Source organism: Sturnira hondurensis, unplaced genomic scaffold (assembly GCF_014824575.4).
Source record: "Sturnira hondurensis isolate 20B ecotype Veracruz unplaced genomic scaffold, ASM1482457v3 Scaffold0022566, whole genome shotgun sequence".
NCBI classification, from domain to species: domain Eukaryota; kingdom Metazoa; phylum Chordata; class Mammalia; order Chiroptera; family Phyllostomidae; genus Sturnira; species Sturnira hondurensis.
This window is the reverse complement of record NW_028095197.1, coordinates 2,066,948-2,091,145: the sequence shown is the minus strand read 5'-3', so window position 1 is coordinate 2,091,145 and position 24,198 is coordinate 2,066,948. Positions and strand designations below refer to the sequence as shown.

The window sequence follows — 24,198 nt, the reverse complement described above, 5'->3', positions numbered from 1 at the left end:
GGAAGCTGAGCTGTGAATCTAGGCTGCCTGCTGTAAATGCTGGGCCCAGGGCCACTTAGTAAGAGGTACAGGGGCTGGGGCTTTCTGAGGCTGGCTGTTGCTTGTTTGAGAAGATTGACAAAGATGTGAAGGATGACCCAAGACTGGCCATTCATGTGCAAAGCCACTGTTAACAGCTTGGTTGGACCTGTAAATTGGGTGGGATAGAGTCTCTAGGGCTCTCCAGGGCAGGACAAATAATGTTAGCCAGGTTGGTGGAGTCTCAGATATGGCATCTGCCTGCCAGCTCTGTGGCTCTGTTTGGGGAGGGGTCAGAATAGGGACAGTTTCCTCTGCCTGCCTTTCTGTCTGGAAGAAAGCTGTCTCTCATCTCTTGCCTTGATGCGAGACACCTCGGTTCCTCCCTGTATGCCACAGGTGCCTTTCATGTTGCTACTGTGGTGCTGGAGCTCAGAGGGAGTGAGTCTGAGTAGGTGAGTCTGTGTGTGAGTTCTTTAAGAGGAACTGCTTGGGGCTCCAGAAGTTTCTTCCACTGACTCAATCTCTACTGGTTTTTGCAGCCAGAAGTTATGGGGACTTACCATCTTGGCACCGGAAACCTGGGCTGGGGTGCCTGGTGTGGGGCTGGGACTGCTTGCTTCCAAGTTATCCCTCTGGAATTTTTATCCACCGTACGTGGATGTGGGACCAGCCCATTTCGTGTCTCTGCCCCTTCTACCAGTCTGGATGCATGTGGTTTCTTTAATTCTGTAATTGTTGGACTTCCATTGAACTCTGTTTCTGATGGTTCTGTGTCATGGTTGTTCTGTACTTTAGTATAATTTGAGGTGGTTGTGTGGAGAGGCAAGCTGTATTTATGTACACCTCCCCATTGACCAGAAGCCCTAAATTCACTTTTTAATTCTATTTATGTAAATTCTTTTGGATTTTTGTTTATAATTGTGTCATCTGCAAATGATGACAGTTTTTTTTTAAATTTTATTTATTTATTTATCTTTAGAGGGGAAGGAGAGAGGGAGAGAAACATCAATGTATGGTTGCCTTTTGTGTGTCCCCTGCTGGTAGTTTTCCTGCAAGGAACCGACCTGCAACCCAGGCATGTGCCCTGACTGGGAATCGAACCGCGATCGTCTGGTTCGCAGGCCCGCGCTCAATCCACTGAGCTACGCCAGCCAGGGCTGATGACAGTTTTATGTCTTTATAATCCTTATACCTTTTCCTTTTTCTTAACTTTCTTCTTTGGTTGGGGTCTTCAATACAGTGTTAAATACATGTGATAGCAAGCATCTTGTCTTGTTTCCAGTCGTAGAGGAAAAGTCTTCACTATTAAATACCATGTTAGCTGTGACTATTTTTTTATTTGCCTTTTATCAAATCAAGGCAAATTTCTTGGCTGAGAATTTTTATTGTGAATTTTATCATATGATTTTTCTTTATCATGCATATTCTTTTAGTGTGGTCAATTATATTGATTTTTCTACTTTAAACCAGTCTTGCATTCCTGGAATAAATCTTTTTTCTTGCTCATGATGTATTGTTCTGTCTGGGGTCCCCAAGACCACCCTCAGGTTGGATGGTGCGGTAAGGGGACTCAGCATATAGTCATGCTCATAACTAAGATTTATTATGGTGAAAGGAGAACAGTGAACTGCAAAGAAAAGGCACATAGAAGGAAATCAGGCACAAAATTCCAAGAGTTTTCTCCCAGGGGAGTCACATGGATGTGCTTAATTCCCCCAGCAGTGGTTGTGACAAGTGAAAGGTTGTTTCCCAGGGAAACTCAGAAGAGGCTCAGTGCCTGCAGTTCTTATTGAAGGCACTCTCTGCCCAGCACGCACCGAAGCCCCAGGCTACCAGAAGGAAGGCAGGTGTTCAGCAGAGAGCATATTGTCTGCACAAACAGTTTGAGCACACCAAGCCAATCTCATCTAAGCGTATCTTTCCCTGCATTCTACATTCAGCTCAAAATATTGCCTAGTTTTTATTGTGACTTTTTTCTCTGACCTGTGGATTATATAATTATTTTATTTCTAACACATGGAGGATTTTTAAAAAATAATTTTTAGCTTAATTGCATTGTGGTCCTTATGATTTCAGTCCTTGAATATGTTGAAATTTGCTTTATGGCTCAGTATGAGGACAATTTTTGTAGATATTACAGTTGTGCTTGAAAAGCAAGTGTATTCCGTAATATTGGGTGCTGTTAATTCTGTTAATCCTGCTTTTTAGATCTATATTTTTACCCATTTGTTGGGATCTTTTTGTAATATCTGTAATTGAGAGTGATGTTGAAATCTCCCATTGTGATTTTGGATTTGTCTTACTTCTCCATGAAGTATATATAATTTTGCATGATATATTGAAGCTGTATTATTAAATACATAGAAATGTAGAATAATTGCATCGTCATAGTGAGTTAACTTGTTAAAAAAATAATTTTCACCTCTTTTTATCTCTTGTCATGTTTTTGCCTTAAAATCCATTTTGTTATGAATATAGCTATGCCAGCTTTCTTTTGATTAATATTTACATGGTATCTCTTTTTTCATCTTATTTTTAATCTTTCTGTGTCTATTTTAATTTTGTTTCTTGTAAGCAGCAGGTTCAATAATTTTACAGTCTTCTCTGGTAGTCTTTATCTTTTAATTAGACTACTTCATTTGTAAATTTAACATAATTACTATTCTGTTTGGCTATAATTCCTCCATTGTACTTTTCATTTATTCTCCCTGTTCTGTGTTCCCTTTTCTCTCCTTTCTTACCTCCTTTTGGATTGTGTATTTTTATTTTAACTTCATTAGCTGAAAAGTTGTACTTTTACTGTTTTTTTAGTGGTCATCCTAGAGGATATGCCATTCATCCTTGTCTTAATAAAATTTAATATTAATTGGTATTTTTACTTTTTTCCCAGACAATGTAAAGATTCCATTTAATACCTACTCTCAGCTTATGTACTATTATGTTGTATATTTTAATTATCTTGACTTTTAAATAAGGTTGCATTTTTATAGGTCAGCATTAACACAGTGAAACTTTAAGGTTTTAAAGAACTATTAAACACTGTAGTACATGTGAAATGCTAAAATGAATGACAAGTTCTTATTTACATAATTTTGTGCTTGTAAAACAAAGATTGATGTTAGAGTTTTCTGGAGTGGATATACTTTAAACATTTTTTAGAGGATATTTAAAAAGCTAACCCCCGCCCCCCAGCCCCCACCCCAGCCCTACACAATGTGTCCTGCGCTTGATTTCCAAGCTCTCCTTTCTCCCAGGACTATCAGTTGCCTATCTTCTATCTCTTTGTGCTTTCAGCTTTCTTTTTCACTGAGTGAAGGCTTTCGCTTCACTGCACCTGCTGCCACTTTCTGTCTCCTTTGCTGACACCTGTTATTTGCAGCTCTTCCTCCACTTTTCAACTTTCTTGTCTCTTGTTACTTCTGGGATTTCACTCAGAAAGTCCAAACTTTTTAAAGATCAGCTAATCAGAGTGCTTCAGATTGACAAGCCAACCAGTCACAGGGTATGGGGCCTTTTGTTTTTTGAGTGTTTAATTACACTCTGTTTGTTGCTGCTTAGTCTTCAGAGGTGTTTACCACTCAGAACAGTCCTATGCACCTGTGAACACAAGAAGTCTTTGGATAAATGAGGTTTTACTGTACTATTAAGGTAGTTGTGACTTATAGTTATAATTTTGGTCAATACATAATTTATTTTTTGTCATTATCTGTACACACACTGAGGATCTCTATTTTTAAAATTCTCATTTCTCTTCTCTAAAGAATGAAAAAATAATAGAACAGCAACTTCTTGTGGATCAGCTGAGTGAAGAACTAACAAAACTTAACCTCTCAATGACTTCTTCAGCTAAGGATACTTGTGGAGATGGGCCGGATAACAGGATACTTGAAAAGAGACCATATACTGTACCATTTGATACTCATTTGGGGCATTATATTTATATCCCAGCAAGATCAGATACCAGGAAGGTAAAGTCTAAACATTAATCTTTCTCTTATTTTGAGATCTTAAAAATGTTGTATGTAATGTGATGTCACAGTGTATGTGTATAGTCTCAGCAGATATGTTTGGTTTCTGTTTGGTTTTGTGGACTTTGTGTATTCTCTTTTATAATATCACGGTTTTACTTTATTTTTTAAAAGATTTTATTTAGTTTTAGAGAGCGGGGAAGGGAGGGAGAAAAAAAGGGAGAGAAACATCTGTGTGTGATTGCCTCTTATGTGTCCCCTGCGCTGGGGACCTGGCCTGCAACCCAAGGCAACCCTTTGGTTCACAGGCTGGCACTCAATCCACTGAGCCACACCAGCCAGGGCTCATGCTTCTTTTTAATCAAAATATCAGTAAATAAGAGAATGTATGGTTATATTTGGAAGGAATAGTTGACAATAATATCTATATTTATCACCCAGGAAAAGCTGTCCTTTGCTATCTTACTTTTAGACAGGACAAAGTGACATACTCATGATTTTTTTTCTTTCTTTAACCACATCAAATTGAGATGAGGTTGGAGGTTATTTCTTTTGCTTTATTTGGTTGGTCTTATTATTTTCTTTTCTTTTAAAAAAGATTTTATTTATTTTTAGAAAGAGGGGAAGTGAGGGGAAAAGAGGAGAGAAACATCATTGTATGAGAGAGACCTTGATCAGTTGTCTCTTGTACATGCCCTAACTGTGGACTGAACCTGCAACCTAGGCTTGTGTCCTGACCGGGAATCAAACTGGTGACCTTTCACTTTGTGGGCAACACCCAATCAACTCAGCCATACTGGTCAGGGCAATTTTTCCCAAAATGACATTTATGTATTACTCAGTCTTGCCAACCTGACATGTCAAGACTGTATAAAGAGCAGTATGGACTTTTAATTTGTATTTATAAGTATATGTGTTGTAGTAAATATATGCACATGTTTCTCTTGAAAAATCATTAAGTAAACTCTACTATGGAAAACACTGATTAGCAGATTCATGAATTTTGGTTTTTATTTATTGATTTTATGAAGAGAAATGGTTTGTTTGAGATCTGTGTGATTGATGGTTACAGTCAAAGGGATCCGAAATATGTGAAATGCCATAGACTGTGCAATTAGATAGGCTTGGGTGTGAACAGCAGCTCTCTTGTGTAGGCCCACATATGACTGAACCTGTATGGGTCCCAGGTTCCTTACCTGTCAGAATGGGGGAGGAATCTGTGGAGGATTTACATGAGGTCGTGACTCTGAAAGTGCCTGGCACGTTGTGCCCTCAATATATGTCTTTGGGGTACTTTTACTATGTCCCAGGTTCAGTACCTCAGAGTGAGTAAGATAGATGTTATCCTTACATGTATGGTTTGCAATTCTGAGTGCTTGAATTTTAAAATTGAAACCATCGTTACTAATTTCAGTTTTACTTTGTAGGGCCATTGACATTATCCTTATGGTTAAATACATGGTACCTTTTCATAAAACATTTAGAAAAAAAGATAAATTCTTCACATGATTCACATGAGTACTTCAACTTAATACCTATATATCATCTTCTATATTGGATTTTTTTTGCTATTGGCTAGTTATATGAAAGTATTTCCTGTTTCTTTCCGTTCTTTTATTTTTAAGAATATATAAATATATATATATATTTATATATATTACAAGAATTACACACACTTATTTTCTCTCAGCCTCTGTTTTTTCCGTCTACTAGACATTCACACACACACACACACACACACACATACACACAGACTTTGGGGAGATAAAGCTCTATGGGCTCTTGAGAAAGGTAGGCCCCTGTGATATCGCTAGTTGTTTAATTAGGCCTGGAGCAGACATCTAGAATTGTTTCAAATGAGTAAATTTTAAGCATTGTTTTGTTTTTAAGAATTTCCTTATACCCCAAAAGAACCATCTAGCCACTTTATAAATGGGATAAGGAAGGAGGTGCAAAGATCACATGCTTAGCAGTTTTGAGAGATCTCCTAATGTGTGTCCAGAAATCCTGGCCTCGTCTTTTGTCTGGCCTAGTTATTGTAGCAGGCCTGAGAAGGCAGACTTGTGTGTGGGAGACACGTACTATGGTAAGCCTTGTTCAAGTCCTGTTTAGTGTTACATTGTTTTAAACATGAGGGGAATGTCTCATGTTGGATACCAGAACTAGCTAAATTAAGCCAAAGAGGACATATGAAATGCCATTTTATTTTCTCCTGGATTTCTGTGTCTTTGGCAGAAGTGTAGTTAATATTTTCCAGCCCTAATTATTTTCTTTCAGAGTTAAGCTCTAATATTTTCTTGAAGTAAAAATAGTCTGGTAAGAGAAATACTTTAGCTTAAAATAGTTTCAAAAGAAAAAGGAAAAAAGTAGCTTAAATGATTTTTAAATTGATTACAGAAAATTTGATTTTATTTCTTGTGCATGTTTATACATATTGAAAGGAAAGAATGAAAAGATTTTATTTATTTTAAAAATGTATTATATTTATACATATACTTTCATTACTAGCTTTTCTCAATATATCATAAACATTTGATAGTCATGAAATATTCTTCTATAATGTACCCTGATTTTAATGTCTGAATAATATTTATTCTAAAAGCATACCATTGTGTGCTTTTTCCTGTTATTGCCCTTTTATTTTCAACTATCTCTTAATCCAAAAAGTTAAACACCAGAATGAGATTACAGGACACGTCTACTTATGCAAATATCCTAAAGGAATTGCCACTCACAGTCAAATAGCATACAGGTAAATAAAAGAAAAGTACTAATTTTATGTACCAAATTAATATGGAAAGAAAAGAACTCATTTGTCTCAGTACATGCCAAAAGATCATCTGATGAAATGCAAACTTGAATCTTGATTTAAACTTAAAATATAATAGAGGTTCCTAACTTTCTTAACATTGAAATATGATATAATTATTATCCCCTTTGAGTTTGTTCTGGTATATGGTGTAAGTTGGTGGTCTAGTTTCATTTATTTGCATGTTGTCCAGTTATTATTTGCATCAGGCCAGTTCTCCTAACACCATTTATTTATTATTTTTAAAGAGATTTTATTTATTTATTTTTAGAGAGAGAGGAAGGGAGGGAAGAAGAGAGGGAGAGAAACATCAGTGTGTGGCTGCCTCTCGCACACCCCCTTCTGGGGACCCAGCCCAAAACCCAGGCATGTGCCCCGGCTGGGAATCAAAACAGCAACCCTTTGTTTCGCAGGCTGGCATCCAATCCACTAAGCCACCACACCAGCTCAACACCACTTGTTGAAGAGGCTATCTTTACTCCATTGAATGCTCGTGTCCCCTTTGTTGAATATTAACTGACCATAGATCCTTGGGTTTATTTCTGGGTTCTCTATTCTGTTCCCTTGATTTATGTGTTCTTTTTTTTTTTACATTTTATTTAGTTTTTTAATATAATTCTTATTCAAGTACAGTTTTGTTTTATATTCCCTGCCATGCCCCCCCCAGTGCTCCCCACCTCCCTCCCATTTCTACACCCCACCTTAATTATTGTCCATGTGTCCTTTGTACTTATTCACATGAGTCCCTCCCCTTTTCCCCTATGATTCTCTCCCCTCTCCTCTCCGGACCCTGTCAGCCTGTTCCGTATTTGAGTGTCATTGGTCATATTTTGCTTGCTTGTTTGTTTTGTTGTTTAGATTCCTGTTAAAGGTGAGATCATATGGTATTTGTCTTTCACTGCCTGGCTTGTTTCGCTCAACATAATGCTCTCCAGTTCCATCGATGATGTTGCAAAAGGTAGGAGCTCCTTCCTTCTTCCTTTCTGCAGCATAGAATTCCATTGTGTACATGTACCATAGTTTTTTAATCCAGTCATTTACTGCCCATCCTAGATGGGCATCTAGGTTGCTTCCAACTCTTGGCTATCGTGAATTGTGCTGCTATGAACATCAGGGTGCATAGGTTCTTTTGGATTGGTGTTTCAGGGTTCTTAGGATATACTCCTAGTAGTGGAATTGCTGGGTCAAAAGGCACATCCATTTTTAGTTTTCTTAGAAAATTCCATACTGTTTTCCATAGTGGTTGTACCAGTCTGCAATCCCACCAACAGTGAACTAGGGTCCCTTTTTCCCCACAACCTCTCCAGCACTTGTTTGTTTCTTTGTTTTTATGATAGCCATTCTGACTGGTATAAAATGGTATCTCATTGTGGTTTTAATTTGCATCTCTGGTAGGTACTTTATTTTTCTTATGATATAGTAAATGGGACTTTCCCCCTAGTTTTTCTTTCTGGTGTTTCATTGTTGGTATACAAAAATGCCTTCAATTTTTTCATATTGATTTTTTATCCTGCCATTTTGCCAAATCACTTATTAGGTTGAGTAGTGTTTTGGTGGAGACTACAGGGTTTTCTATGTACACTATCATGTTGTCTGTGAATAATAACAGTTTTACTTCCTCCTTTCCAATTTGGGTGCCTTTTCTTTCTTTTTTTTTTTTTGTCTGGTCACTGTGGCTAGAACTCCAGTACTATGTTGAATAAGAGTTGTGGAAGTGGACAGACACCCTTGTCTTGTCCCTGATCTTAAGGGGAAAGCTTTTAGTTTTTGCCCATTGAGTATAATGTTGGCTATGGGATTCTTGTCTATAGCTTTTATTATGTTGAGGTATGCTTCCTCTATTCCCACTTTGCTGAGTGTTTTTATCATAAATGGGTGCTGTATTTAAGCAAACGCTTTTTCAGCATCTGTTGATGTGATCATGTAATTTTTGCTTATGCTTATGTGATGTGTATTACATTTATTGATTTGTCAATATTGTATCATCCTTGCATCCCTGGGATGAACCATACACCAGAATAAACTCAAAATGCATAAAAGACTTAAACATAAGTTGTGACACCATAAACTCCTAGAGGAAAACGTAGGCAGGAAATTTTCAGATATCCCATGTACCAGTATTTTTGTTGATATAGCTTGTAGGGCAAGAAATAAAGGAAAAAATAAACCAATGAGACTAAAAACCTTCTGCATGGCTAAAGACACCATCATCAAAATGAAAAGGGAACCTACTGTATGGGAAAGCATATTTGCCAATGATACATTGGACAAGGGTTTGATCTCCAAAATATATGAAAAGCTCATATGACCAGGAAGACAAACAATCCAATGTTAACAAATGGGCAAAAGATCTGAATAGACACTTCTCCAAGGAAGACATACAGAGGGCCCAGAGACATTAGAAAAAATGCTTAAGGTCACTAACCATCAGAGAAATACAAACTAAAACCACAATGGGATATCACCTCACACAGGTCAGGGTGGCCAGTCAACAAACAACAAATGCTGGCAAGGTTGTGGAGAAAGGGGAACCCGAGTGCCCTGTTGGTGGGAATGTTGGTGGGTGTAGCCACTGTAGAAAACACTATAGAATTTCCTCAAAAAAACTAAAACTGGAACTGCCTCTGACCCAGTGGTTCTGCTGCTGGGAATATACCCTAAGAATCCTAAGTCACCAATTCAAAAGGACTTATGTACCCCTATGTTCATAGTAGTGCTATTTACAATGGCCCAATGCTGGAAACAGCCTTAGTGCCCATTAATAAATGAATCAAAAAACTATGGTACACTTACACGATGGAATACTACATGGCAGAAAGAAAGAAAGAGCTTCTACCTTTTACAACAGCATAGATGGAATTGGAGAATATTATGCTAAGTGAAACATAAGCCACTCGGTGAAAGACATACACCATATGATCTCATCTATAACAGGAATCTAGTGAACAATAAACTAACAAAATAGAACCATAGAAATGGAAACATGGAATAGACTGACAGTGACCAGAGAGGAGGAGAAGGGAGATAATGGTGGAACGAAGGGGAAGGGACTAGACAAAGGATGTGTGCAAGTGACCCACAGACCTAGACAACGACAGTGTAGGAATTGACTGTGGGAGCGGAGGGTGGGGTGGGATGTGTGGTGGAGGGCAAAGGGGAAAAAATTGAGACAACTATCATAGAATGACAATAAAAAGTGATGAAAAATAATAAAGAGTAACAAAACAAATACATAATTAAAGCAAAAAAGTAGTGTTATACATACTAAGGCACTTTGGAAAGAAAGAAAAATTACAAGGGTGTTCTTGTTATTACTTAGGTTTAGTATAACACCATAGATCTTGATGAAAGTCCGTCATGTTTTGTTGATTGTAAAACTTACCTACTTTTTCACATTTTATCATCTTTGATGGCAGGATATGTTTTTTTAATTGACAGCATGTCATAGTTTGATAGCTGTTTTCCTTTCTTGGTAGTATAAAAATAATGGTGTGTCTTGCAGTTGATGGCATTTTAGATTTGATGAAATATGGTATCATGAAAAGGGGAAAAAAGCAGTAGGTACACAATATCACTTTTAGTACTTGACTGAAATATTCTTAAGGGATGTATTTCAACAGCCTTCTGGGATCTCCAGATTCACAAAAGGGGAATATTTGTAAAATCTTTTTCTTCCCCAAATAAATTACATTTAAAAAATGTTATTTACCGGTTGATGGAGACGGACAGGGAAAGAGAGAGAGAGAGAAAAAAAATATTGATCTGTTGTTTCACTTATTTATGCATTTATTGGTTGCTCCCGTGTGTGCCTTGACCAGGGATTGAACCTGCAGCCTTGGCATATCAGGGCGAGGCTCTAACAAACTGAGCTGCCCGGCCAGGGCAAGAATGAATTACATTTTTTTTTGAGTCACAAAATTGCTATGCATAACCCCATATTATAGATTAACTGCCTTTTCAATCTTCACTAAGATTTAATCTCTCATGTAAAGGCCATTTTTTTTCTATAAAATTTTGTTTTAATTATGTTATTGGCCACATAGTTAGTTGCTCATGGTGAAGAGTGACTCATTCCAGCAGAACATACCCACTGCACAGTGGCAAATGACACAGTAACTCTTACGTACCTTTGCCCAATTCCCAGTTGAAACTACAAAGTTAAATATGTGGAAGCCACAATCTGTGGTGAATGAGTTAAGCCAAGTTGCAGCACATCTGGTGAAACAAAATCAAATGCATCAGTGAAGAGAGGAGAATCTCTTATTGTGCGGGGATTTAGAGTGTTACCTTCCAGTCTGGGTACAGCGCTGTAAGTCACATTAGATTATTTTCAGAGAAAAACCAAGCTGCTGAAGGACGTTGGGGGAAATCTGAAGTACCTCCAGGTTTAGTCTGATTCAGAGGGGACGTGATGATTTTTGAAATACAGTGGTGGACGAAAGTAGGTTTATAGTTGTAACACAATTAAATAATGATATAAGAATAAATTCTGTCTTTCATATACTCACAGCTGTAAATCTGTATTTGAAGGTTTGTCATTATTGTTAGACATTGTCTTTAGAATTGGGACCGGTGAGAAGTGCTAAAGGAATAAATAGAGGAGTTTATTAGTGGGAACTGCCAAAGGTGACATGAGGCCTAGGAGGGCATCCCCAGCGAATGTGTTCCAGCAGAGGTTAAATGGTAATTTGCAGAATTACAGAGGAGAGTTAAATGTGGGATGGATAGTTGAACTCAGTAACTGTAAAGTTTTCTCTAGCCTTGTTGCTATGTAATTTTAGGGAAAAATGGTTAGAATAAAACAAATTGGCTTCTAATTGGATACACTTTAGTTATCTGAATTATTAGCTTATTTGAGTACTTATATATGACTAGTACTATTGGGAATATGGCTGAAAATGCTAAAATATCCCTATTAGAGAGCTGTGGAATGCAGAAGCAACTGAGGGAAGCAGGACCCAGTACCTAGCTAGGAAGGGGCTGAGTTGTAGGCTTTAGGAGCCTGGACAGGTCAACGAACCATTGGGTTGCGTGGAATGACTATGAAGAATTAATTTGCACCCTGGCTGGTGTGGCTCAGCGGATTGAGTGCCGGCCTGTGAAGCAAAGGGTTGCTGGTTCGATTCCCAGTCAGGGCACATACCTAGGTTGTGGGCCAGGCCCCTGGTTGGGAGGGGGGGGGCTGCGCACGTGTGAAAAGCAACCACACATCGATGTTCTGCTCCTTATCTTTCTCTCTCCCTTCCCCTCTGTCTAAAAATAAAGTAAAATCTTTAAGCAAAAACAACAACAGAAAAAGAATTAATTTGCTAAATGTTAATAATTATTTAAACTCATTGTGGCAGAGTTTATTTGGTGTTCATTATTAAGCTGGGTCATTTGTTTTCTTTGTAAAAAGAAGTTTTAAAAGCAAATTATAATCTCAGAGAACAACATTTGACTCTGAACAAAAAATTTCTTTTGCTCCTGAAATAATTCCCACCACCCTGACAAAGAAAAACCTTGGTGCCTATCAGCTGTGGATCAAGTGGCCAAGCTGTTAGAGAAATACTTCTTGAGTTAGTTCTTCTGTAAGTAATTCCCTCTCCCACCCAAAGCTCCAGAATTGGGAGGCTACCCAGAATACTGGATGCCTTATCCATCATGGTGCTGATGTGACAGATGGTCTCATTAGGTGACCAAAAGTAGAGGCACAAAAGTCAGACATCAAGGTATCAGGTAGGTTTTTCTGAGAGAGGGTATGTGAGGGACCTGTGTGAACTGAATCTTGAGCGACTTGTGATATGATATACACATTTCACTGTATGTTGCAATTTTAATAGCTTGTAATAATATATTAATAAATGGGGTGTTTTCTCTTAAGATTTTATTATTTACCTTTTTTGAGAAATCACCCTGAGATTTGATTACACAGAGGTGGTGAAAAGAAATATTTGGTAACAGAAACTAGAATAAGAGTATAAAGGCAATTTCTAACTCATTGTTGTTGTTTTCCATGCTCAGTTTTTGAGAACTTAAGGTACATTGGCAATAGAAGCATCTTATAATATATTTAGAAAGTTCCCACACTAGCATCTAATTGTCTAATTGCCTATGATACATATTCAGTATGTTGTCTGTAGTAGTAATCAGCTGTGCCTAATTACCACATGTGAAGTGTGAATAAATACATTTGGATTTCCAAATTGAGAATATTTTGCCTTAGCAGAGGGAGTGGCAACAGCTTTGAATGTCTTTATTCAATGGATTTGGATTGGAGGGGGATGCAGACCCTGAGCAGCAACACCGTGATGCTCCTCGTGTTCAGAACCCAGAAGACTAGTGGGCTGTGAGACAGTTGCCTCCTGCTGCACTGATACACAGTGGACTGTGTATCCTATGGGCTCTGCATTCCTGGGGGAGGGCCTGTGGTGTTTAAGGGCTGTGATGTTTTTGCTCAGGCTCTCTTTGGTTTCATTTTTGAATATTATACTGTAGTTGAAGGTAGAAGAGGTTTTTAGAAGAGAAAGAACTCTGTAGATTCTGAAAGAAGTATGTGCCTGTGAGGCACATTTCACATTCATTGTGCAATGAATTTTGACACTTCTGAGGGGGTCATGCATATTATCAGTGATTGCACTTATTTAATAACCCCTTAAAATGTGTTGAGTAATAAGATAAAAACAGACATTTAAAAAATCACTTTTTTTGTTGTTGTTGGGTGGGGAAATCCCTTGGAAGGTCTACACAAGCCCTTCTGTGTGCTCTCTGGATCGAGTAGTTGCTGGATTTCGAACGCGAAGTCAGATGCTCCTGGGCCACATAGAAGAGCAAGATGAAGTCCTCCACTGCCGATTTTCTGATAACAGTGATGATGAAGGGTCAGAAGGCCAAGAGAAATCTGAAATTAGGTATGTTAAATATAGACTGAAGTAGTAAACATATACTTTCATGATGTAATACATATACAAATGGAGAGTTTTTGCATTAAAGTATATCTTTTCCATTTAAATAATAGTAGGTAATTTTTGCTAAATGTACTGTCAACTAATGTACTGTGAAACCAGCGGTTGAACACAAGTCATCAGAGTCACAATTGAAAAATAATTTTGCTTTTAGAGCTTTTATAGTCATTATATGTTAGTTTTCAGAGAGAATGTTTTTGGATTTCCAGATTCAGCTGCCACAGTGGCAACAAACAAATAATAATGAATTTCCCACTGGGCCCAACGTGGGTGGGAATATTAATAAAATCCTGTTTATATAATTAATAATTTTCTTAACGTTATTGGCACTTTGGGGGGAAGCTAATTAGAGGGCAGATTCGCAAACACTAACAGACAAGTTGTTACCTCTCATCCTGATCTTTTTTTTTTAGACGTAGAAGTCGCTCATGGATTCAAAAGCCAGGCTCTGTTTGTTCTCTTGTTGAATTGAATGATATGCATGATCAAACACAAAAGTCAAGTTTGGGGAATGAAGGTACACAGACTTACTTAAGTAATTTACATTTAATGTTTATAAGACATCTTTTTTTTCTTCAGTCAGTAAGTTAAGAAGCATCCAGGGATTGTCAAAGATAGGATTGTTTTCCTGGTTGGTAGAACTTTCTTTACATTCTCTGTTCTGCTTCTGATTTATTCTTTTTTACTCCTCAGTAATAAATTTTTCCCACCAATCAATTCTGGCTAGTGTTATAGGCTCAATCTCTTAGAATGGGGACTTTATACTCAAACCTAAGTTGGTATGCACTGTACTCTTGACTACTTTAAAATACATCTTATATGATTTACTAGGCGTCTCCTTTCCTGTTTTACCGGCACACATGCCTACGATTAGTGCTGTACCCTTGGCACTGGAGCCAAATGAGTCCATGGGTGCTCATAATATTCAAATACACATTATTTGATGCATAACACATAAAATGTGTATGTTCTAAAACTGCAGCAGGGTATTTTTAACTCATTTATCTTGGCCAATGAGTGGTAAAAGCACAAAAAGTGTGAGTATAGAAAATATAAATAAAATGATAAATATGTCTTACACTATGAAAATGGAGAGCCTTTTTGAAGAACCTATGCATGTAATATTTAACAAAAAATTACCTATATGTCACAAATAAAACCAAAGTAACATTTTAAATGTATAAGTGATATAGGTAGGTGCTATCCAGGTTGCCATTCTTGACTATTACTGGCTTATAAGCAGGAAAGAAACTTATGTCAGAATGTAAATCAGTGCACTAGCTCCTTCACTGAGGAAGTCTTTCTGTGAAAGAAAAAGATCAGCTGGACTAAACGGTGACATAGCTGATTTACAGTCTGGTGTGAGATAACAGCCAACAGTGCTGGCCCACACTCTAGTAGTCTGGTGTAGACTGCATTCTTTGATTACAACAAGACTAGAAGTTAATAGGGAAAAAAATTCAAACCTCTACCCACCTGGAGATTTTACAACTTTCTTAAATAATTAAAGTTAAAAACTCAAATTGCAGAATATCTAAGAGCAATGAAAACTTACGTCAGAACCTATGGGATATGACTAAAGCATGTATGGAGTATGGGTGTGATTATAGCCTTGGACTTGAATAAAAAAATGACAGTATTTACTTCAGTTCCCCTAAAGAGGACCAGAGAGGAGTTTTTCACTGGAGTTGGGGAAAAGAAATGCTAGTGCCTCTTAGGAAAGGAAAGGAAAACTCTTCCTGTAAATGAGAAAACTAGAGTCCCAGTTTCCATGTATTTTCCCTTTTCTGTCTCTATCTCTTCCTCTGCTACCTCTAGACTACATCTGTGTCTGCTTTTCATTTTTAGCTTCTTTACTTCTGTTGAATATTTCTTAAGCATATAAATTTCTTTCTCAGTTTTGTTTCTTTTATTTTAAAGATTCAAAGATTGAAGGTCTCCGAGAGAGTCAAGAGTTGAATTTGCAAAAACTAAGGACTTCAGAACTCATACTTACTGAAGCTAAACAAAAAATGAGAGAACTTACAATTAACATCAATATGAAGGAAGATCTGATCAAAGAATTGATGAAAACAGGTAATAGTATTTGATGAAGGTGTGTTCTAGAGCCAGTATGTGGAGGTTAGTTATTAAAAGAACTCTGTTATATTGGGATTCATCTATGAATTGTTCTGACCAGTGTGAATTCTGTGCTCTGTTGAAACTCTGTGGCACTTACTGTTTTTTGGCCACATTTATTTGTTTGTTTGTTTGTTTATTTATTTATTTATAGAGATGGGGAGAGAGGGAGAAAGAAAGGGAGAAACATCAACCAATTGCCTCTCACATGCTCCCAACTGGGGATCTGGCCTGCAACCCAGGCATGTACCCTGACCAGGAATCGAACCAGTGACCTTTTAGTTTGCAGGCCAGCACTCCATCCACTGAGCCACCCCAGCCAGGGTTGTTTTTTGCCACTTTTAAAGAAGCATTATACTAGGTATCTGGGAATATATCTGAGATGTTTTCCTAACTCTTTTTAATAATTATTTAAATTATGAATCTTTATTTTCTTGGATAGTTAATTTTAACAGTAATCTTAAACTTTCTATTTTAAATGAAGTTGATTTTTATTTCTCTGAAGACACAAGGATTTATTCTTGAGAGCTGTTCTCTTGAGTGAGCTAAGCTTCTAGCTCTTCTTAGTCTCAGATTTGTGCCAGGTTGGTGTATGCATCATGTCCTCTCCTCACCCTCAGCTACCTTAGGCTTGCCCTAAGAAGTCCATCTCAAGCCTTTTGCCTTCCTCCCCAGATACACTCAATATATGAGCCTTGACTGCTTTGAAATTCAGTTAAGAATTGAAGGAGTAGGAGACACATTTCTTTTCCCTTACTCCAATGAAAAATAACTTTCTGTACTTGAGCAACAATAAAAAAGAAGGAAAGAATACACATATCTTTCTGGTCACATTTAGGGGACCTGAAGGAAATACTATCTTTTATTCCTTCAAGCTCAAAGCTATAATCACACTCAAACTACATGAATTATGGTTGGTCCCAACTCCTCTGCCAGCAAGGGGGAACCTGTCTTCCCACTTCCCCTCTCTTTCCTGCAAACTTGCTTTCTGGCTCTTGGTCCTTCTTTCTTTACCACCTCTCCCAAGCTGCTGTCCTGAAATGTTTTCCTTCCTGTTCCTACTGACGTATGTGCCATGCCTCATCCCAACTCCAGTATCTCATATGTCTAATTGAATTTGACCATGCTCCTTCTTCACAGGCAAGATCAATGCCAGTAGAACTCTCCTAGGAGTATCCAGGAACTGATTTAGGGGTTTAAATAGCTTCTCCATCCCTAAGATTTTAGGGTACTGCCTGTGAAATTTGAGGACATTTACCCTTCTGGAATAAATGACTTTCTTTTAGATAGTTATCTCAACATGGGATATCTCACTGAACAAGCACACATTTTTTTTTTTGTAGCCTGGGTTACCCATTTTGGTTGCCTTAGGGTACCTAAACAGACACAGAGAAGATCCTCTTTGTACTCATTAGAACCAAGAACACTTAGTTCTAGCAAACTAAGATGGTGACTAGCACAAGCATCAGTGTGTGCTGACTTTTTAGAGGTGCCTCAGTAAAGATTTTTCCTGAATTGCAACTACTTCAGCCACCAGTGAAAGTGATGGTACTGTGTTTTATCAATTCTAGTAATACATTTTTCACATTTTAATATCTCTGTAATCAGAATATACCTTATAATCAGTGGCATTTTAGCATCTTATCATGCCATTGGTTAACTGGCACTGTACCTTAGTTCATAAAATATTGGTGTGAACACTTTATGGGGTCTTAGATTTATTACAATGTAGTAGTCATATATATTTTGAAGTTAGTCAAATTATCATAGAGTGTAGAGTCAGAAGACAACTCACAGTGCATTTAGTTCAGTAACTCCTTTTTATTAAAAAATTAAGAGATTTTTAGTATAACAATATGACAAACTGTTGCTGGTGATTATTCATCCCATGACCTCTAGACTCTTAGTTCTCACTGCCACGAGTTTGCTAGTCTGGTTCAGGGACAGCTGACTATTCAGAACCAATCAAAACCAAGTTTTTAGGTTCAGTAGCTGGATTAGAATGAAAAGAAATATAGAAACATCTCATCCTGTTTTTCTCTGTGTTCTAAATATTTGTCAGAAAAGCATTTTAGAAGAATTCATCTTTGCCCTGACTGGTGTGTCTCAGTTGGTTGGGCATCATTCTGCAATGTGAAAGGTTGCAGGTTTGATTCCTGGTCAGGGCACATGTGTGGGTTGTGGGTTTGGCCCCGTGTCAAGGTGTGTGAGAGGGAACTGATTGCTATTTCTCACACTGATGTTTCTTTTCCTCTCCTTCTCCCTCTCTTCTCTCTTTAAAAGTAAATAAAATCTTTTAAAAAAATAATTTATTTTTATGGGAGTAATAGACAGAAAACTTTACTTGAAAAATAAATTAAAAAATTGAGAGAAAAAAATGAAATAAAAAAATTTATTTTTAACATGTTCAATGGAATGAAAAAGGAGCGGTCAGCTCTAGATTAAAAGATTAAGAGACATAACAGTCAGATGTGTCATGGGTCTTGTTTGGGTCATAATTAAAACAAACCAATTGACATTTTGAAACAATTGAAGAAGAAATCTGAATAGGGCATTGGTAGGTATTAATATTGTTAGGTATAATAATGACTCTAGTTGGGTCCATATTTTGTACAGATGCTCACTGAAGTATGATTAGGTGAGATACGACATCTGGGGTTGTTTTATAATTTTTAAGCAATTAAGTGAAAGAAAAACATAGATGAAGTGACTGTAGCAAAATCTTGATAACTCTTGAATCTGGGTGATGAGCACCTGTTATATCATTTCCCTACTTTTAGTATGTTGAAAATTTTTCGCAGTAGTAAAAAACATTCAGAGAAATGGATTATGGGTAGCAGGGAGTTGAAGTGAAATAAATAAAAGGCCAAAGAGTAACCCCAGATACCCTTCTTAACTAGAGTTTGATGCCAGCAGAGCTAAACTACATATTCAGAAGACCAGAAGTGTCACACTAAACACAAAAAATCCGTTGTGAAGATTGAATGGCACCAGATGGGAACAGTCATTAAGGAACTAATTATTAAGAGGCCAGGTGGCAAGTTGTGTTTGAATTTTTAATGTGATGCCTTAAATATTTACAATGCTCAGTTAGATTTGTAGGAGTAGAACATTTTTATGTTTTTGATATTTTGGTTTTTAAAAATATAATTTATAATTGTTATTAATGTTATTATTATGATGAAGGTAATGATGCCAAGTCTGTAAGCAAACAGTATTCTCTGAAAGTAACAAAACTTGCGCATGAAGCAGAACAGGCGAAAGTGGAATTAATTGAGACAGAAAAGAAGCTACAGGAACTGGAAAACAAAGATCTTTCTGATGTTGCTTTGAAAGTAAAATTACAGAGGGAGTTCCGTAAAAAGATGGATGCTGCAAAGCTGAAAGTCCAGGTAATTTTAAAATGTAATTGAGAAAACCTACTTAAAGCTTTCTATTTTTGAGGATTCTTGTATTTAGTTAGGAAAGAAGTAGGATTCTATTTTTACCAGCAAGATAAATTGGAATGCAGCTTTTCTTTTCTAGAGTGCTGGTAGGTTTACATTTGATCTGGGTGATATAGTTCTGCATTCAAGAAGTATATTGTCTTGCCCTGGCTGTTGTGGCTCAGTGGGTTGAGTGCCGGCCTACAAATTGAAAGGTCACCTGTTCAGTTCCCAGTCCGGGCACAAGCCTGGGTTGTGGGCCAGGTACCCAGTTGGGAACCTGCAAGAGGTAACCCAGTGTTTGCTTCGCACATTGATGTTTCTCTTCCTTTTTTCTCTCTCCCTTCCCTTTTCTCTAAAAAATAGATAAAATCTTTGAGAAAAGAAATATATTACCTTAATGTTTTTATCAAAAAACATAAGGTAAGAAATAAAGATAACCACAGAAATAGTGTTCTTTTCTAAAGAACAAAAGATTGGAGATTAAATAATGGTATAAAACATCTGCAAGGCACTTTGTAGACACTCAGCAAATAACTGTTTTGCTTTTTTCAACCCGTAACTGATTGGTTGAAAAAAGGTTAATAACTCCTAGTACCATAGCTTATTAGTTGCCTAATGCTGTATTTAGATACATGCTCAGAAATAGCTACAGTTAAAATCTCTATGAGAGAGATTTGATTACAGAGATTTGGTGTAGCGAAGCCATTTTTGATACTGTTGGTATGGTCAGACTGCTTCCTTAGTCTGATTGCAGTGAATTTGCTGGAATGCTTTCTTTCATTTTTTATTCATAATTTATTGCTTTCATGTCTTTTCCACTGTATGTAGAACAGAATTGTAGGTAGAACAGAATTGCAGGTAACCTGTTCAAGGTGTTATTTATTTATTTTTGAAACTGTTCTGTAGTTATTTTCTTTCACCGAGGTGTTTCCTCCACACCCCCTCTGTGCCAGGTCCTGTTCTCTGTGGGAGTGCAGAGATCGACAGTGCCCCCCAAATCCATCCTCTTGGGGTTTTATCATGACACCTCAAACATCTGGGCGTCACCACTAAAATTTTTTACCTAAGTAGCCTCAAGTCAACACCAAGTTAAAATAATAACTCGAAAATTTGAGCTGAGTAAAGGAATGTGGTTATTGTCTGTATCACACCTTCTACTTGTCTTCAGAATACTTGTTTTCACTTAGTAGTTCACCTCAGAGAGTCTTGGGATTAATTTTTTTTTACTGCTTGATCCTTTAATTAAGGTTGTGATGTATAACAAAGTACTCATTTTAACAAAACATTAGTAGAACAAAACAATTAAGATTTTTTTCTTCATGCTTATTATATTATAATTTCATAGTTTTATATCCTAACCATTTCTGATTATAACTTCAGTTCTTGTATCAGTATTAATAATGGCTAGAATGACTATTTTTCTAAGGAGAGTATTATATTTATATATCTTCTGTTTAAGCCTTGTTTATGGATTTAGCAAAGATTATTTTTGTATGTTCTGTATCTCATACAACTATAGTGGTTGAGATTAAATGAAAGATTATTAATAGGGCTTGTGAATTACCATGTTCCTTTTGTTTTTCAAGTTTCGTGCTGCGCATTCTTTTCTCCTAAGGGTTCTGATAAGGAAAGAAGACACAGAACTTAAGTTCGGACAGAGCATCTCACACAGTAGAGGACTGAAACAAGATTCCTATGTAGTTTTAGAAATGACCGCCTTTGACATGTCCATGCACAACTGGTGGGGGAGGGAATGGTGAAGATGATGGAGGACGGTGGAGTGGGTGAGGAGGAGGATGGCAGTTACCAGATATTGGGTGTCACAAAGTGCCATATGCATACACAGGTGTTTTGTATGTTTTGTGTGTGTTACTGAATCATTATTCAATCCTTTGAAGTGGGTATTTTTATCCTATTTTGTAAATGAGCAAGCTAAGATTTAGGAAGGTAAAATAACATTTCAGGGTCACATAGTTGTAGTAAAAATACTGGCTTTCAGTATTCTAATGTACCATTTTAAATACTGAAATACTAGAGTTTTTGGTATAATTAAGTTATTTCAGTTTGTAAAACAAAATTTTTTAATGAAAAAATCTTAAATCTGTATCCTTTTTTTAAAAAAGATTTTATTTATTTATTTTTAGAGAGAGGGGAAGAGAAGAAGGAGGAAAAGGAGAGAAACATAATGTGTGGTTGCCTCTCATACATCCCCAACTGGGGACCTGGCATGCACCCCAGGCATGTGCCCTGACTGGGTATCCAACTGGGTATCCAACACTTTGGTTCAGAGGCTGGCATTCAATCCACTGAGCCACACCAGCCAGGGCTGAAATCTGCATTCTTTATATCATCATATGTATATATATACTCTGGTTCGCAGGCCTGCGCTCAATCCACTGAGCTACACCAGCCAGGGATATATATATATATATATACATACATACATACATACATATACATACACACANAAAAAATCTTAAATCTGTATTCTTTTTTTAAAAAAGATTTTATTTATTTATTTTTAGAGAGAGGGGAAGAGAAGAAGGAGGAAATGGAGAGAAACATAATGTGTGGTTGCCTCTCATACATCCCCAACTGGGGACCTGGCATGCACCCCAGGCATGTGCCCTGACTGGGTATCCAACTGGGTATCCGACACTTTGGTTCAGAGGCTGGCATTCAATCCACTGAGCCACACCAGCCAGGGCTGAAATCTGCATTCTTTATATCATCATATGTATATATATACTCTGGTTCGCAGGCCTGCGCTCAATCCACTGAGCTACACCAGCCAGGGATATATATATATATATATACATACATACATACATACATATACATACACACATACATACACACATACATACATACACACACATACATACACACACATACATACACACACACACACTGTATATATATATATATACAGATATACATATATATATATACACACACTGTATTTTGCCATGTATAATGCACACCCACGGTTTTTGTGTGCATTATACCCTGGATTATTATCCCCATTATACCCATGTATCTGTGCATCTGTATTTTCCCCTAAAAAATTTGGTTAAAATGTGTATACATGGCAAAATACAGTAATATATCCTGCATTAATATTTCAGTGCTAACTGGTGTACTTTGAGCATCTGTGGATTAAGAGCAAAAGACAAGGATAACCTATCTCACTTTTAAATAAGATTTTCAGTACTTATACTGATGTGGACAAAATACTAAAATGCTAGTTTTATTTTGCTCCAGCATTGCAATTACTGTTAAAATTAAATGTAAGTTTAGTTTTGTATTGTTCTAGTTTTTACCATGTACATACAATATTTTTAATTAAAATGCTCATTAAAAAACAAAGAGATAAATTTTGATCTCTTTGGCTGTCAGCATCAGGGCATCTCATCTTTTTCTGTATCTTGCGAAAATTATGGCAGTTGCCCAATTATCAAAGTAGAAATGTAGAAAACAATTGTGAACCCATCAAAAATAAAAAATAAATTAAAATCTAGGCAAAATGTCTACCCTTGCCGTTGAATGAAAAGTTTTTACTTGATGTTTATGAGATGCAATTTTTCATTTTGAGATATTCCATATATTCCCAGGTCTTACAGAAGAAGCAACAAAATAGTAAGAAGTTGGCATCACTTTCGATCCAAAATGAGAAATGTGCCAATGAACTTGAGCAGAGTGTAGATCACATGAAATATCAAAAGGTACAGCTGCAAAAAAGACTTCAAGAAGAAAATGAAAACAGGAAGCAACTGGATACAGAAATTAAGCGGGATCAACAAAAAATCAAAGTAATATTGTCATACTTTCCTGCTAACCGTAATATGAAATGTGAAATGGCGCAGAGCTAAGGAAGCCAAGGTGTTGACTTGTTTGGCTTGTGAGGTATCTAACTGGGGCCCGTGCTTGGCTGATCTCCTCATTCTTTTTAAAGCTTTGTTCATCTACATAGTAAAACCTATGTGTTGAATTCTGAGTGCTGTCTTGAAGGCTTTGACTTCACAGAAGAAAGTTCAGTGATACAATTTCACAGACTACTAGGGCCTTAACTTTAGTTGCGGCTGTCAAAAACACTTAAAGCCAACTTTGTGAATAACATCTAACATTTGAATAGGATTTCCTATTTTCAAAGTCCTTTGAAATGCGTTGTCCATGTGGCGGCACAGAAAAAAAGTACAAGGTAAAATGGTCCCATTTCATCCGTAGCATCCAGCAGGTCTATAGAATGGATTCAGACAGGGAGGAACTTCGTGGTGTCAGCCTGGGCCTTGGAGCCAGGCTAGCACAGGTTCAAATCTGAGCTCTCCCAGTTCCCAGCTAGATCACTTATTGAGGAAAGGCACCCTTTTTGAATCTGTTTATTCATATTTATAATGGCCTTAATCATACTCGCTTCACAGGGCTCTGAATATAGAGGGGAGGTCATGATCACGACAACAGCAAGTCCTTACTACCACTGTATACCAGTCTCTCATTGAAGTGATAGGCCAGGCCTAAAGCTTGGAACATAATTGCAGATTTCCTGTATATTTAATTTTGGAATATAATCTATTCTCCAAAAATAAAATCATAGACCTTAAAAAAATTTATAGAATTTGTTATGGAAGGGAACTTAAAAAAACGTTTAAGCCAAGTTACTGATTCTTTTTTTTAACAGCTTTATTGAGATATACATCACATACTATGCAATTCAGCCATTTAAATTATGTAATTTAGTAGGTTTCAGTTATTACATATTAACTTTTAGAAATTGTGGTAAATATATATACACATAATATATCATGAAATACATCATTTTAACATTGTTCAATTGTGCTGTTCAGTGGCATTAATTACATTCACAGTGTTGTGCAACCATCACCACCTATTTCCAAAACTTTTTTCATCAC

The 24,198-nt window shown here is 36.9% G+C and overlaps 1 protein-coding gene across 3 annotated transcripts in view; it reads left to right on the top strand.

Annotated features, from left to right (window-relative positions):
• KIF27 (kinesin family member 27) overlaps positions 1-24,198 on the top strand; it is an 86,941-nt gene that overhangs the window by 27,878 nt on the left and 34,865 nt on the right. For all 3 annotated transcript variants that reach the window (XR_005064975.1, XM_037035917.1, XM_037035918.1), the window contains 6 exons: positions 3,783-3,989; positions 13,519-13,688; positions 14,156-14,259; positions 15,663-15,818; positions 19,047-19,252; positions 22,903-23,100. Coding sequence is in view for 2 of the 3 variants with exons in the window: in XM_037035917.1 (XP_036891812.1) it covers positions 3,783-3,989; positions 13,519-13,688; positions 14,156-14,259; positions 15,663-15,818; positions 19,047-19,252; positions 22,903-23,100 (1,041 nt within the window). In the remaining variant the exon portion in view is untranslated. The remainder of the gene's footprint in view (positions 1-3,782; positions 3,990-13,518; positions 13,689-14,155; positions 14,260-15,662; positions 15,819-19,046; positions 19,253-22,902; positions 23,101-24,198) is intronic.